The following is a 16,386-nucleotide window of genomic DNA, read 5'->3' as shown; positions in this document are numbered from 1 at the left end:
AATTTTAACATACATAAATTTTTTTTCATGGAAACTTTGTAACATGACAATAGTTGAGCTGTGATGTGACAGGAAGCTAAAACTGCTATGTGATCCAGAAGCAATGGCATTACAGTACTCTGTGTACTGTATGCTCCAACCAGACACCACCATGGTGCATTGTGGTCACATTTGGCAGGATACAGTAGAGGGTAAATAGTACAAACACAGCATCTTGGAATGTGTAAATAGGGGGGAGAGGACTGTTTTCTACAGAGGAGGAAAAGGATTACTTTGCAGTGTCAGTTCAACAATATAAGAGACTCATAAACCAAATTCATACAAATTAGGATGGTTTTTGCTTCCTGTGTTTTCTGAATATCTAAGTTAAACATGAATAACCAATTGTAATGTTAGGTCTTTAAATGACCAAGCTAAGATTTTTAAAAAAGCCTCAAAAGGTTTTGTTTCTTTCCTGGCTTTCAAACAGAGGTTACCCTTTTTTTGTGATCATGAAAGAACTGCCAGATGCTTGTTCTGGCTGCACACAGAAGGCCATAAAACACAAACACTTTTAAAATATCTTCCTGTACCATTCTGTAAATGTACTTGACTCTAGTGACTTCCCAGAGCGCCTGAGAATCCTGATTAGTTTCAATTTTTTTTTCTGTACAGATAAATAATGCCAGCAGATAAATGAGATAAAGAATTCAGCAGATAGAGAATGTCAGTAAATGAAGCACAAGAGATAAAGACAGGAGTGGAACCTCTGCCATTTTTCTGCAAATTATCCCCTCTCTAATGTGTATCTCTGTACATGAAGCACAATAGTGCTGGCATGAGGTACACTGAAATACCTTAAGTATTCTTGCAAAAACTTTATATTGATGTTTAAAATAGATTTTTATAAAGTAAAATCATTAATGAATACATTGATATGGGATTAATAAGTAAAGTAGTTGGTATAATGTTTGGTATTCTGTTGCTAATTTTATGTGTTTCATTTCCATATGTAAGTGTTACACTAACTCTACATTACATAATAGTCATGTCTCATCTAATGGCCTGTGTCAAAAGCAACTAATTGAATTTTCTGTCTTAAATGAGATTACAGTGTTTTCTGATTTGTGGCTCCTGCTTTTAGCATTCCTTCAGTATCCCATTCTTCTGTGTGGAGCTCTTGTAATGTATGCAGTGTTTATTAAGGAAACTAGAGAGAAAGGTTTATTAGATATACTAGTTTCCTTATAGATAAATATGTATAGCAGATACTGGAAGGTTCCCCAAAGATATACCTCATATTTGTCAATAAAATTTCCAGGTACTAAGTAGGAGACAATTGGCAAAAATTCAGAATTTCTCTTTGTGTAGGCAAGTACAATATTCCCCAAAGTTGTTTTGAGGTTCACCCAATCCCCTCAATAGCTTCAAACAGTGGAAAATTTCAAACGTGCAGTGGAAGAATGTTACTGGTAAAATTTCTTTGTTCTTAGACAAGATAAAAAAATCCCAGACTTCCAATGACATCTAATAAAGCAACAAAAAATAGAAGCTACAATATCTGTCACCTGAAGGAACATGGGCTGGCTATGAAATGTGCAGTAATGTTTTCAGAAGTTCTTCTCCTGCAGCTTCAGCTGTGCATAAAAACTGTACTTGCCACAGGCGCTGATGTTGAGAGACAAGTGGATAACATGACCCAATGTGGCCAACTCATGACAAAAAGTAAAACAGAAATAAACTGAATCCTACCGGGCTCCAGGCCTGGTGAATCCACTGTGTGCAAGGCTGGCTGTTACACGACACAGTGGTGTCAGGTCTTTGGGTCCAGTCACAGTGCCCTTCCCGCGGGCAGGAGATGTGCCGCTCCTGCTGGCCACCACCACACGTCCTCGAACACTGGCAAAAGAGGGGCACAGTCAGAGAGAGCCAGGAAAGGGTGAGGAACCAGAAACAGATCACAAAGATGGCTGGACATGTTCATTCAGAAATGTGGGGCCACAGATAACAAGAATCCAGAGTCACAGGCCCATGGGTTTAGAAAGATGTACAGGCTAGCCAGCACATCAAGACCTGAAGTCCAGGCATGAAGAAAAGCTCTGCACTGAGACACTTATTGCATGTGCTTGGAAAGAGACTGAGAAAAATATGACACTCGAAAATCTGCTCCTGGCACATAATACTGGAAGGACTAAAGGGCAGAGTAGAAGTGGCAACACAGAACAGGCAACACAGAACAGGCAACACAGAACAGGCAGCACAGAACTGCTCATCAGCATCACCAACACCAGTAGCATCTCAAACAAGAATTAGAAGTCATATGTCTGCAGGATTAATCTGTAATATTAAATGAAGAAAGAACAAGTTCATAAAATGCAGCATCTCATTTTTATGAATTGGTTTGGGACATTAAAATTCAATCCATACAACAACTGAACTCTTTGGTAGTAAAAGTGTCAGCAAAGATAGTGACCCAGGTTATTTTTTAAACATTCTTCTGTCTACATCCTAGAATTACATAGCCACTGATTTCTTACTATTTTTTCACTAAGTCTGTAGTAGGGTCTGCTTGAAATACACAAAGTATTTCATACTCTGATATGAAACAAGGTATCGAATATACTTTGAATAATGTACTGTTACTGTCCTACAAGGAATTGTATGGACAGAACAATATAGATGACATGTGATAAATGAACCTTTTCAATCCATTTCTATCCAGCGTCCTTAACATGAGGACAACTGCCAGGGTTGGACTAGTGTTTTTATAAATTATTTTAAGTGGCAATCAAATGCAATCATTTGGCTGTTTTTATTTTTCCAACCCCTGCTTATTGTGCTGACAGCATACCCTGGTCTCCTCCAGGTGTGATTTGCTGGTACTCTGTAAAGAAAATGTGATCACCTCCCTTAAAATCCCAAAGCACTAGGTACACAGGGCTGCAAACATCAAGACACTTTCTCCAGAGCTGCTTTCAGTGGAGCTAAATCCTAAAATATAATCAGGCCACGTGCTTTAGCTGACATAAATATGTGCCTGGCTGCCTCTGAGTTTGTTGGCACAGATTTATATTACAAAGGGACCCAAAAGTCAGATTTATATTATGTCTGGTGTAAGCCTTTGCTCCATAAAATTTCAGTCCAAAAGTGTAAAGGAAAATTCTAAATTTGCAATAATGAGAAGGCAACATTAAAACAGCAGCAAAAAGGATTCATATAAATGAACCACGTTTACTGATCCAATAGGATTGCTGGAACACATTTTCTTCCAGGCCATCTGCTTCTCCCTTTCAGGGTATGGTAATTTACAGCTCCAGCTGTAAATCACACACAGTCCTAAGAATGATTCTGTGAAGCCTTATGAACACCTGTGCTAATTTTTGCTGTAGCCATACACAAGAGCTCACAGGCTGTGTGTCTTCCTTGGAGCAGAATTCTACCTGACAGCACGGCTTCCAACAGCTGCTGTTACCTGAAGGGAAACTGCTGATTCACAAAGCTTCTTTTAAAGAACAGTACCTCACTCCAGGACTCCACATGCCATTGCAAGCAAGGTTCTGTGTTACAACTAGTGTTGAACTGTGGTTTATAGCCGAGTAGCTGGCAATGGAAAGGCCTGAGCAGCCGCTTTTCCCGAACATCAATGCAGTGAACGTCTCGGGTCTTGAAGCCTCCGCTGCAATTCACAGAGCACTGTACACAAAACAGAGAGGGGCACATGATGATCTGCTGAGGGACTGTACCTTCCCCAGACACAGAGCAGGAGGACAGCCTGAGCTTTGAGCATCCTGAACAGAAGGAATTTCCAGTTTACTGTAACACCAATCCGTCGTGGGGCTCAAACACTGGTTTTCCTCACAGCAGCTTGAACATGCCATGTAAGTACTTCCCCTGCTACACTGCTATGGCCAGGAATAATATGGGTACGTATCTAATCAGGAAATCTTGCCAGCTGTTTACAAAAATGTCACAGTGAAAGAGTCATAATGCAATAAATACAAAAAATGGATTCTATATGCAGGGATATTGTCAGTTCCTTAGTTGCTTCAGTGAGACGAGAGGAGTGAGTAGCAGTTTCCCACCCTCACCTTCCTTGTCCCTCCATGGCACCAGGAGATTCCATACCCCAAGAGCAGCCTCAGTTTGAGAGGGTGGGAGGGAAGGGAGAGGCTCCCTGAGCCCCACTCAAAGCCTGTGAAATCAATGCTCAGCTTAGAGCTCTGATGAGGAGCTATGTGAACCCTTCCAGCCTCCTTTTTCTAGGCACAGCTTCTTCCAAGCCTCATGCAGCATCATCAGGTCCTGTCTCCAGGCACCAAAATTCAGGACATTTCCTGCTCTTGAGGAAGAACTGAAGTTGCCACCCAGGTCAAGAAGTGCACTTCAGCAGATTCCTGAGAGCAACCTGCACTTTTGGGGCCCAGCACACGCTTGCTAAAATTGCTGACAGAGCAGGCAAAGACATTCTTTTATACATTCTTTTATACATTCTTTTGCAGAGAATTCTGAGCCTTTACTGAGCCTTGAAGGAAGTCCAGGGACAAAGATGAAACTGGGTTGAGGGAACAGGGTTAAATATTGGGAAAAGGGGTGGATCTGAGGGTCGAGGGTCAATACGAACAGGTAAAAGTGGTGCAGAGGAGGGGCAGCCAACTAGGGGAACCAACAGGACAACAGGGGTGGAACAATGCAGCAAATCAGGGCCAATAGGGATCAGAAAACGGGGAACATTCTAGGGAACTTACAAATAAGGTGAAGAGGGGCTGAACAGGGATGGGTTCAACTGTATGTACCGATAGAACTTAAAACATTAACATGAGTCTGCAGAGGCCTATGGGAGGGAGGCTCTTCTCGCCCTAATCTTGGACAGGTGTCTCTCTTTACTTGTTTTTGCCCCTCCAGGGTTGAGGTATCACTGCCCCACTGGCAGGCCTTTGAGCCTCCACACCCAGGGATAAGGAAAAATATGTGTTTTGTCTTCAAGCAGAATTAAAGCTAATTCCAACTGCAGCACTGAAAGCTTCTAACATCACTTTTCACCTTTACCAGTATGATGCAATAGCAATTGATTCTGTTCTCCTTTGCACAAATGAGCATCCTTTAGCTGAGCAAGGAACCTGAATGTAAAACTTGCCCTAAGAGATGAAGAATGGAAGGAAAGGGAATCCCATCTCTTGTCCACAGGACATATTTCTGACTGGATAGAAACGGTGAACAGAAGTAAGCGCATAAGAAACTGAGTACAGCAGTCTCAAAATATATGCAAATTATATCTGGCACCAAAGACAGACTTTAAGATTTAGTCTGAAGCACCTTTCTCTTAGGGGAGGGGAAAAATTAAATGAGAGTAGAAGAAGAGAAAAAGCTCTACAGCACTAGCAGGGAACCCAGACATCATGTGTGGCGACATTTCTTAAAAATGTTTGAAATGAGTAACAAAAAACAACTGCCACCTGTAAAGCAAAATTTAACCATTTTTATGTATGAAACTGTGATTAGGTTTGTATAGTTCCCTTGATGGAAAATAAGGAAGGTAACACAAATCTGATAGGAGAAGCCTCTTGCCTCAAACTTGTTTCATAACTGGCCTGACATTTTAAAATATTTGCTTCCTGTTATATTTTATCATTAAACCCGATTGCTAGCTATTTTTTGTGACATGACCATCATTCACTTGTTGCAAGAGCAATGACATTTATGAAGAAAAAGTGAAGGTGAAATTGCCCTACTGCAGCTGCGAGGGCAGGATGTCTATGTATCTTTCAAAATTAATTTCAAGGGCTTAAATGTAGTTATGTAAAGCCTTGGCCTTTCCTGAACTTTCTAAAGAGGCATGTAATTCCTGTACAAATCAATTTTATGTCTAAGAGCTCAATAATAACACAGGTTTTTTAGCTATAACCTTATATTTGTATCAACCTGCCCTCTAGCCCAATGGCAACAACTGTGGCCAATTGTCCACAAAAATGGTCTGTACTGGAAAACTTTGAGACACCTATCTTCTTCCTTATTCAATCAACAATATTTAAAACAGAATTTTGTAGATTATCTCTTTTTAGTCTTGAAAAATAACCTGTGGTTTGAAACTCAATTTTCAGACTGCATGAAGACAAAATGTAATAAGCTTCAAAAAGTCACCAAAGTACTTCCAGGTGTTCTTCACACAGCTTAAAATACCAAAATGGGACTCAAGCACAATTCTTTGGGTTCCACTTAGCACCCTGGACACTCTCCTGTCCCTTGACTATGGCTACAAAACTAGGACTAAGCAGAATCCTACAAACAGCATGCATTCTGTCTAGTACAATTTGCCTTTATTTTCTTTCCGTTGTAAATGTAAATGTAATGTAAAACCTAGAGGTTACATGAATGGGGAACAGACCATGTAATGTAAAAAGAGATAGTACATGATGACAAGAGTGAATAGGAGCACAACAACTCCCTCTCCCAAATTCCCACTGCTTCTTAAAATTAGGATATGCCCCTGGAGGCAGAGATTAAAAAGATGCCACAAGCAACTATGTACAGCTTTTCCCTGTCATCTCTATGCAACATGAGCAGGAAGTCCTGCTTTGGCTGTAGATGCAAGAGTTAATGAGCACAACCCACCACAGGAAGGACAAAATTCACAGCAGATGTGTTTCCAGATATAACTTGGTCAGGAAATTAGTAAATTAGAGCTGAATGGTCAACTGGGAATCATGTATGCATTCACTGAGTAAATAATTGTTTTAAAAATGAAGTATTTAGAATTTCATACTGACTGAAATTTGCAAGCTTACTGTTCACACACAGCTCTGAATGAAGTTACCTTGCTCCAATTTCCTGTTTTCCAGCTAGCACATGGGCGGAGATAACACCTCCTTGCAGGATCAGGCTTTTTCATGTCCTGACAGTGAGATGTGTTCCTGCTGCTGCACTCCACATGTCTCCAGAAAGCGCCCATTCCACAGGTCGTAGAGCACTGCACGAGGGCAAGAGGGCCAGGGACAAACTCAACATTAGTACATCATTCTGGAAACAATCCTGGAACCTAAGTACAAATATCTAGAGCCATTTTAGATGATATGAGACTGGAGATAGCCAAAAAAATATTTCAAATTCACCTAAATTTCACTTAACATTCTGAAGGAGGGCTTTTTTTGGTTTCTTAAGACAAAACCAATCCTGATTTATACTATACACTTCTTTTCTTTGGCAAACCCCTGCTTACCAAGACATTCTAAATCTGTACCAGCTGTTTCACTGTTTTCTTCTTTTATCTTTGGGGATCCAAAGTAAAATATAATTACATCAAATCTTCAGCATTGGTCTCACTCTACCGCTAATACTGCTGATGAGATAGCTAATTGAGTGCATGATGTTGAAAATCTTGAATAAATATCTGAGAATCTTAGGAAAACTGTACAGGAAAATGTTTCTCTAAATTGTTAATTCAGTAAGTGGCTGAGTGTTTTCAACATTTGGGAGGATTTTTGTGTCTGAGGAAAGAGAACATTGATTATTCCAGTCCATATCCCAAGAGTGCACACTACTCACAAAAAACCCCAAATACTGTCATTGTATTCTGAAGCAGAGGAGTTGAAAAGTGTTTGGAGACACCTTTTTTTACCTTTTTCTGCCTTAGAAAGGGCAGGTCAGTGAACTATACATGTAGAGCCTAATTCTACACACACTACTCAGCCTGTAGCTGGCATGAGAAACAGCATAAATAACCTTGAGTTAGATCAGCAAAATGATGAATAAAGAAAATGCCACTGTGTGGTTTGAACTCCCTGTGAGGAAGCGGGAAAGTTAAATATGGAATGCTGAGTAAGTGTCCTTGGAAAAATAAGGAAACTCCAGCTGAAGCTAAGGCAGGGAAAAAAAATCAACAGTGGAGATTTTTTTATCTCATGGTGACTCCTGGGATGCATGTCCAAGTGGCCACAAAGGTCCTGTTAAAGGAATATTCAGTTTTGCCTAGTGACACACATATCCAAGACAACTTTTCTGACTGAGAGGACGGACTGCCCTTGTCTTGCTCTCTGTTGGCTTGATGCTTTCCCCAGCTTTGCTATACCAGTCTGACAACACCAAGACTTTACTGAAGGGATGCTTAGTCTTTGACTAAAGCCCCATTCTGAGCACACATGAGAAGCAAAGATGGCTCCACAGTTGATGCTGTGCAGATCACACTGAGGAAGATATATGTTCTTGTCTGAGGAAGGTGAAACAGCAGAATTCTTTCAAACCCTGTTTACTGCAGGCATGGGGTCAGGAGAGAAAGGCATGATACTTTAAATTGTTTCAGGATCAAGCCTTACGTTTCTTGAATGTTGTTTGATGCTAAGTTTCTGAAAACATACTGCTTTTCCCTTTGTCATTTGGGAACCAAGACTTTCTCTTGGCACAGTAGATGTCTGTCACAGAGGGAGAAAGTGCAGTCTTTACATGACCAATTGCAAAGGGGCTGTTAGAATGAGCTGGTCTGGTAGGAACGGGGTATCTTTGCTAGCAGAATGCTCTTATAAAGGGAAATGTGATAGCCCAGAATGGCCCAGGAAAGAAGTAGGAAAGGAAGTAAAAGTTACAGACAAGCACTGGTGGAAGTGGATGTAGGGCACTGTTTTGCCCTACTCAAATTAGTGCCCTCCCTTGAAGGGGCAAGTGCCAGCCCTGTCACACCTTTCCAACTCAGTGACTATCACTGTTCTTGGCACTATTTATTTACCAGTATGGACATCTCCTACAGAGCAAAGCTGTGTCAAAATACTTGCAGCTACTAAAAGAGAAAGAGCTCAGCAAGATATTCATCAGGATAGGTGCAGTGGTCTTGAAATGCCAATGCCTTGGAGAGATGTCATCTAAAAACAGATTAAAAGTTTTACTAAGGATGGGCAAACAGAAAGAGCAAAAATAAAGTCAGAAAACTGTAGACTGAAAATTAAATAAATGTAATGAACAAAAAAGAAAAGGTTCTGTGAATGTCAGATGCAAAGTGTGTATGTGAAATAAATAACATTCATTTAATGAGAAAGAGAATAGCTGACTTTATTAGCAGAAATATGGAATGGTTGAAATTGGAAACAATCTCTGCTCAAGTAGGGCCACCTAGAGGCATTTACCCAGAACCATGTCCAGATGGCTTCAGAATATCTCCAAAGATGAAGACTACATAAATTCTTTTTGATGACTTCTTCAAATCTGAAAAATGAAGTTCAATGTGGCACACTTCCCGTAAAGTTTATTTTAACAAGAAACAACAGCTTGAATGAGAGTAGCAAAAGATTACTTAATTATTAAAGAATAACGAAGTTAGATGCATTAAGTATCCTCAAATTGTCTTCATTAGTTCTGTGAAACCAAATGTATTAACCTTATCTCTAAATTCATTCAAATGTTCATTCAATAATCCTTGTGCTGTTGGGAATTTTTATAATAGATTGGAAAAGTCACAGAGGATTAGATAAGAGCATCTTTCAATTTATCTCGAGGAAAACAAAAAATCCTATCTGTGGTCTAATGGAATGCGTAACCCAAGCTGACTTCACAAGAAGATAAAAACCAAGTTATTAAACAATAAAGATCAAAATGGCAAATACTGATGAAGATGATAAAGCAATATAAAAGCCCACATGGACCTATCTAGAAGAAATAATTCAATTGAGTCTAATATCCTTTTCTGACAGGGGAACATGGCTTAATGGAAATAAGAAACTGGCTGGTGTGATGCATCTTTACGTGACTGTGCAAAGCACTCTTTTAGCAAATGGAAATACAGTTTAGGTATTATTAATTACAAGACTAATGGTGTTCAACTAACTGAAAAACTGTAATAAAGTGGTTCTCAGTGGTTCAATGTCAAAATGAACAGACTGTTCAAAAATGGTTCTGCAGGGCTCTGTCCAATGCCAGGCTCTCCTCAGCCTTTTCATTAACTAACTGAATGAGGAAAGAAAGCATGTATTTGAGATATTTGAACATGATAAGAAGCTGGGAGAGTAAGCAGGAATGTTGAAATTTGAATCCAATGACACCTCAGCACAACAAAAACTGTAAGAAACCAGTAGTCTGAAATAAAAAATAGATGCAAAATACTACATTTAGGGAAACATTCTTATGCATACATTCACACAACACACATAGTTCCCAAATGTAATTGAGAATTTCTGCTGATCTAGAAATATTTACAATTTTACAGGGTTTACAATGGACCACAAATTGAATACATCAAAGCACGACGGTCACAAAACAAGACAAATCTCATTTCTGCATTCATAAAGAGAGTAATAAATAAAATGATAGTAATTATCTGATTTTATATGTCATGTGTCCACTGGGGCCACAATGAACATCACTGATAAAAAATGTGTGATGAAACTGAAGCAAGACCAGACAAGAACAATGGAGTCCCCAGATATTTAGAGAACACAAGGAAAATCTCAAAATAATTTAGATGTCAGACCCCAAAAGAGTTATTAAGAAGGTAATTTTCCTCCACAGTCTGCATATAAAAAAAAAAAGGAAAATCTTCATTTTCAGTATGGAAGATGTTGGTTATGTATAAGGAAAATATTTCAAGGTGGATAATGAATGAGTAGGACAGACTGTAGAATCTCTGCATGACAGGCCTTTGCTCGGGCTGTGGGGGCTTGGGGCCATGTTCCTTTGATGTTCCTTGTGAAAACAGATCTAAAAGCAGGTCGTCTCTTACAAGGGTATGTGCAGAAGGGAATGCTTCACCAGTCCCACTAGAACATGGAAAGGAAGCTAAGGCCATTCTCGCCTGGCCACAGGAAGGCACAAGTTGAAAGTTCAAACTGCTATCAGGAGTGCATACCCTGAACAAGTACTGGGGACAGAGCAGAGGTCTCACCACTGTCTGCATCCAACACGATCTCGGGGGTCTAGATATTCCTCCACTGACATAGGATACACTTAGTCATCTTATGCTGTCCTTTCTGGCCCTGAATTTCTGCATTTCTATGATTGTGAATCGCTCCCAGCAGACCAAGAGCAAACAGGCACAAAGAAACAGATCTTTGATAACATTCTCCATCAATGCTGAGACACAGAGGCAGATCAGCACTAGGAGGTTTCCAGTCCTGACCCTCTTTAGCTTGGTAAAAAAGACCATCAAAAAATGAGATGATTAGTTCAGACACCAACATCTCTCACTTTAGGCATCATGGGTTCAAGAATATAAAATCCATTAGCATAAAAGGAACTCTGTTTATATAAAAATAAATCTTTACAGTGGGTATGATACTAAGTAAAACTTTGTAAAATATGGCCAGGCTTTGTGATGACTATATTAATTCACTGTAAGCAACCTAATCCTAGATATCCCAAGCTATCACTTATTTTGTGATAAATATTTCATACGTACGATACTGATTTCAGAAAATTGTGACAAACTACGAATCTTCATTTCCTCAGGAGTGTTTCAGGCAGTTGTTCACACTCTCCACTTCTTATGAACAAAAAATAACTTACCTCACTCCAGTTCCCTACTATCCAGTAGGCATCACTGGGCAAACTGTTGGATGTTATTACGTGTCTGTTGTCTGTGACATTCATTAGAGCACCCTCAGATGCTGCACTTTGGTTGCTCAGAGCATGCTTGGGAGCTGAGGACTGTGTGCTGGTAGTTATGGTGTCAGGCAGCTTTATTTCTTCTCTGCTCTCAGTCTGGTCTCTCGGTGGGTGACCAAGCTCTGTGGGCATTTCTGTAACCAGTGCTTGTGGGGTAGTTACCTCTACAATAGGCACATCAACTTGCAGGCTGACATAGTGTGCTGCTGTTGGAAAAGGCAGCCCTTGTGCTGCTCTGCTAACAGGAGCAGGCACAGAAGGGTGATGAGATGCTGGTGGGGACTGAGAAGTCACACTCTCATTCTGAGAGACAGGAGAGGCAGTGTCCAAGGTTGTGCTTCTGGTCCTGATTTCAGGATTGAGTTCTGTGCTGTAAAAGAGATCAACTGTTTTCTTGCTGGCTCCAAGTGGCCAATCAGTGCTGTCAGATTCCTCAGTTAAGTAGTCATAGCTGGAAGTTATTTCTGGATTACTGGTAAAAGAGGAAACAGGAGTCTCCTCACTTCTTTGCATCTCACTTTCTGCAGTAGAAACTGGCTCACTTCTAGAAGTGTTTTCAGCATGCCTTATAATTTCAGTACTTAAGCTGTTATGAAAAGGCCATGAAGTACTATTTTGATATGAGCTATTTTCAGTAGAAACAATTGTATAATTGTAAACATCACTCGATTCAGCAGAATTATTTTGTAATGTCCTGTTGTCTGCTCCCTCTTTTCCTGAGACATTGACCAAACCAGAGGACGTAGGCAGACAGGGAGTTACACTTTCATGCTTGGGTGTTTCTGTTGTTGTATGGAACCTGGGGTTTGGTCTGGGTATTCTGCGAGGAAGACTCCGTTCAGGATCAGCAGTTGTTTTTCTGATTATGATCTTGCCTCTTCTGGGTGCCTGTGGGGGCATCAGAAATCTTCCAGCATGAGGGCATTGCTGAAGACCACACAGGGCCTTAGAGTTTGGTCTCTTGGAACTATCACACGGCTCATCATTATTTTTGGCACAAGTGACACTACGAGTCCTTATTCCACCACCACAAGTGACTGTGCACTGCAAATGAAACAGAATTAATGCATCTCCCTTCTTCACTCTGCTGCACAGAAGTATCAGACAACCTTTGTTTATAATAAAGAAGCATCATGACAAATAATCAATTACAAAGCTTTTCCTGAAGAACAAGCCTTTCATTCTAGTGATGTTCTGCTACCATGGAGCTCTTTACAAATTTTTTGGCAGTAAATGTCACACTGGGGAAAGAGCAGTGAAAAAAGCCTACACGATAAAGACAAAATATCAAAGTAATACAATAGAATTTGATTTCTTCATTGACTCGCAAAGTCATCTTAGCCAATACCTTTTCCACCAGATTTGTAAAAACACAGACTAAAACCTGGAATCATGCCCACACCTGACTGGCTCAGTGCTGCTCACAGTGCCACAGACCAGCTCTGTGATCCAGGCAGCTCACAGACCCTCGCTGACTTTATTAAATGGATTTTTCATTCAGTCTTAGTACAACCATGAACTGCTGCCAGAGCTACTGGCATGTCTCTTCCTACTGAAAGTAATTGGCTTCTATTTAAATGAGAGCAGTTGTGCATAGAGGGTGCTGGGAGCTAAGACGACCCAGCCTTTCTGTCATGTTTTTCACCCTCTGGCCCACAGGTACTGACATGACTTCAGCAGCTGTCACACTAAGGATTTTGTAAAATCACACTTCTCTGGTTTGAGATACTAAGGTTGTCTTGTTGAGTAGGAATGGAGATGTTACAAAAAACCTACTGGAAGAATTCTTCATAGGAAGCAAGGAAGCCTAACCAGCCTAACCTCAACATGAAGTGATGAACTCTCCTTTTCCCAGGACTTTATTGCCCCTGCCACATTTGAGAGCTAGACTGGATCATGGGGCAGTAGAAACACCAGTGACTTTGTGTTGCTGGGGCACTTTGTTGTTTGCAGCTGTAAAATAACATCAGCTCTGGAGCAGTAAAGCAACCAGAGTAGCCTCACAGTAAATAGGTTCATCAGCTCCTATAATTTGTGCAGGTGAAATAGCCTGTGCTACATTATCTCTCCAGTTTCTGAAGGTGCAAAAATGTATTTCTGCCAGGAAGTTGTAACTAAAATCCAAGAGCACATGAGCACTGGCAGTGCACATTCCTATATAATTGTTTTGCTAGTCATGTAAGCTCAATCTATTTTTTCATAGGTACTTAAAACATGGGGGTTACTCAATTCATAAAACAACATTCTGTGATGATGGTGTGTGAGCAGCATAAAGCAATCCAATATTTTTACAAGATTAACAAGATTTTTTTAGTTCAGTAGGTGACTGTTCTCATAGCAGTGAGTCTAAAGCAAAAAAAGACTGAGGAGAAAGATGAGAGAGGAGTTTTCAAAAGAGAAGGGAAGACAGTATTTACAGCTGGAAGGGATCCTCAAAAATCATCTACTCCAACTGCCTGATCACTTCATGGCTGACCAAAAGTCAAAGCATGCTGCTAAGGGCATTGTCCAAATGCTCTCTTAAACCGTGACAGGCTTGGGACATCAAACACTCTCTAGGCAGCCTGTTCCAGTGTTTGACCACCCTCCCAGCAGGGAAATGCTTCCCAGTGTCCAACCTGAACCTCTTGGTGCAGCTTTGAACGATTCCCATATGTTCCCAAAGCTATGGGGAAAAAGGCAGAGTCTTGGATGCAAGAGATATGAATGTAAAGAATTTAAAAACACTTTGTTGACCTACAGAGATGACAGTAGTCATCACCCCAGTCTGGCCCACAGCAGCAATTGCCCTCACACAGACTCTTCAGCACTAAGCACACTATGTGCTGCAGTCCCAAAAGCTCAGCAAGTTAACATGCAACACTTCCTAAAGCCTTTAAAAAGCAGAGCTGCTTTTTCTTTTTTTCTGCACAAAGGATTTGTGAACACATTAAACAACAAAAAAGTATTTTAGAAAAAGTTTAAAAAGCCAAAACAGCAGGTCATTGGTTGTCTCTGTTGACTATAATAGGTGATTTTGAGATAAAATTCAGTGTTTCTGCTGACATGAATTTACCTCAGTCCAGTTGCTCACAGTCCAGTCGGACGGGCACAAGATATCTCTGTTGCATGACAGATGGGTCTTTGGTTTAAGCAGGTGCTGGCACTCCATGACATCCAGTGCCTGCTCATCAGATCCCACTGTCTGGATGCAAAGTACAGTTCTCTTCTTCTGGCCTGTTGGGCCACACGTGGTTGAACATTTCTGCCATTCCCCTACCCACCACCTGAAAACCAGCAGCAAATCAATGAAAATGTCTGAGACTGTAAGAAAAAGAAATTTAAAATCTGGGCTCAGATATATGCTCTTCACATTAAGTTCAGGTCACTCAAGCTCTCCCATCCACCCTGTGCTCTAGTACCAGTCAGTCAAAGACAGAAGACAGAATTAGGCAGGATTTCCAGACAGAAGTAGGCACTAAGCATTATGCTTCAATAAAATATAGAAATCTACTGAGTAGGTAGTCCTTCAAATCCAAATTTGAGGAACTGCTAGAAAATCTACTTAAGAAAGTAATTTATTTGCTCTATTCTATTGGTTTTCTGTTTACTGCTCCCTCAGTACAGAAGAGTTAACAAATGAGAATCATTTGGGGAGTCTATAACAAGAGCACAGAAATGGAAAAGGTCCCTTTACCCATGTCCAAGCAGCCAGTACTGCACCAGTACTCAAACTGGCTCTCCATAAGGGTTATCTTCACATGGCCTGCTCCCACTGGGGGAAGCAGTGTGGTACACAGCCCCAAAATCAGGTTACTCAGAGCTATTCTGTGTGGGATCCGCAGTACTGTCCCTCTTGGCATGGGGTCCAGGTCTGCACCAGACTTTTCTGTACTTCATTCCTTCAAGAAGTAGAAATGAGGCCCTTATGTGTCTCTGTCATGATTAAAGTCAGTCTTCCATACTGTGGTATGAAATTTTCCACCAAACTAAGGGCAACTCTTTCCTCTGGAACAGTATTTTCCAATGCAAATCACCCTACCAACAAGAGCTGCTCCCTTTACATTTGGTTCACCTTAGCATTTCTCCAGCATCATCCAACTACTTTTTCTCATGCTGACCCAGAGCAGATTGTGCTCCTGCATTATCTGCCTCCCATTATATGAAAGGAGAGCAGAAATTTCTGGGTTTCTACAGTTTGAGAAGCACTGGCATCAACTGTGACATTACCTAAAGGTTTTTCTTTAAAGTTGAAAAAAATAAGAAAAAAAAAAACATGAAAAGCCTTTTTCCTTCAGTTAAGCATGCCCTAAGCAAGCACACAACTTCAAGGTGTTGCATAAAAAATCTGGCCCAGATCTATAAACTGTAAGCCACAAAAGCTCCTAAACAACATTGCCTGCTCTGGAGTTTTCAAGGAGGTCACAGCAAAGCCTTATAATGAAAACAAAGCAGGAATATCACAAAATCACTAGGTTGGAAGAGACCTTCAAGATCACCGAGTCTAAAATGTGTTAAAAAACACCTTTCTAGGAAAAAAGGCAGAAAAAATTGCTTTTGGCTTATGACCAACAGCATTCTATTGTTTTGGTTTTTTTCCTTTTAAGGTCCATGAACTTGGAGACAAAATAATCCTATTCTGATCATTACACCAAAGCTCAGCATCCAGATTTATAACAGTTTTTATGCTTTGTCTTTGCTGATAATCTCTCTCCCCTCCCCACTGTAAGTTTTCATGTTCCTTAATTCATTTTTACTTCCACTGCAAATGAGCTGCCACTGATGTGGAAGGCACTGGTATCTATTCCTAATAATTAAAGAAAAAACAACCCAAACAACCTAGACTCAGAG

The 16,386-nt window shown here is 40.5% G+C and overlaps 1 protein-coding gene across 1 annotated transcript in view; it reads right to left on the bottom strand.

Annotated features, from left to right (window-relative positions):
• ADAMTS12 (ADAM metallopeptidase with thrombospondin type 1 motif 12) overlaps positions 1 to 16,386 on the bottom strand; it is a 159,497-nt gene that overhangs the window by 6,581 nt on the left and 136,530 nt on the right. The window contains exons 18-22 of the mRNA XM_086867666.1: positions 14,612 to 14,822; positions 11,458 to 12,600; positions 6,791 to 6,943; positions 3,499 to 3,672; positions 1,732 to 1,878 (exon numbers count right to left, since the gene is read on the bottom strand). Coding sequence (XP_086723792.1) covers positions 1,732 to 1,878; positions 3,499 to 3,672; positions 6,791 to 6,943; positions 11,458 to 12,600; positions 14,612 to 14,822 — 1,828 coding nt within the window. The remainder of the gene's footprint in view (positions 1 to 1,731; positions 1,879 to 3,498; positions 3,673 to 6,790; positions 6,944 to 11,457; positions 12,601 to 14,611; positions 14,823 to 16,386) is intronic.

Source organism: Cyanistes caeruleus, chromosome Z, assembly GCF_971803275.1.
Source record: "Cyanistes caeruleus chromosome Z, bCyaCae1.hap1.1, whole genome shotgun sequence".
NCBI lineage: Eukaryota > Metazoa > Chordata > Aves > Passeriformes > Paridae > Cyanistes > Cyanistes caeruleus.
This window is presented reverse-complemented; position numbering and strand designations above follow the sequence as displayed.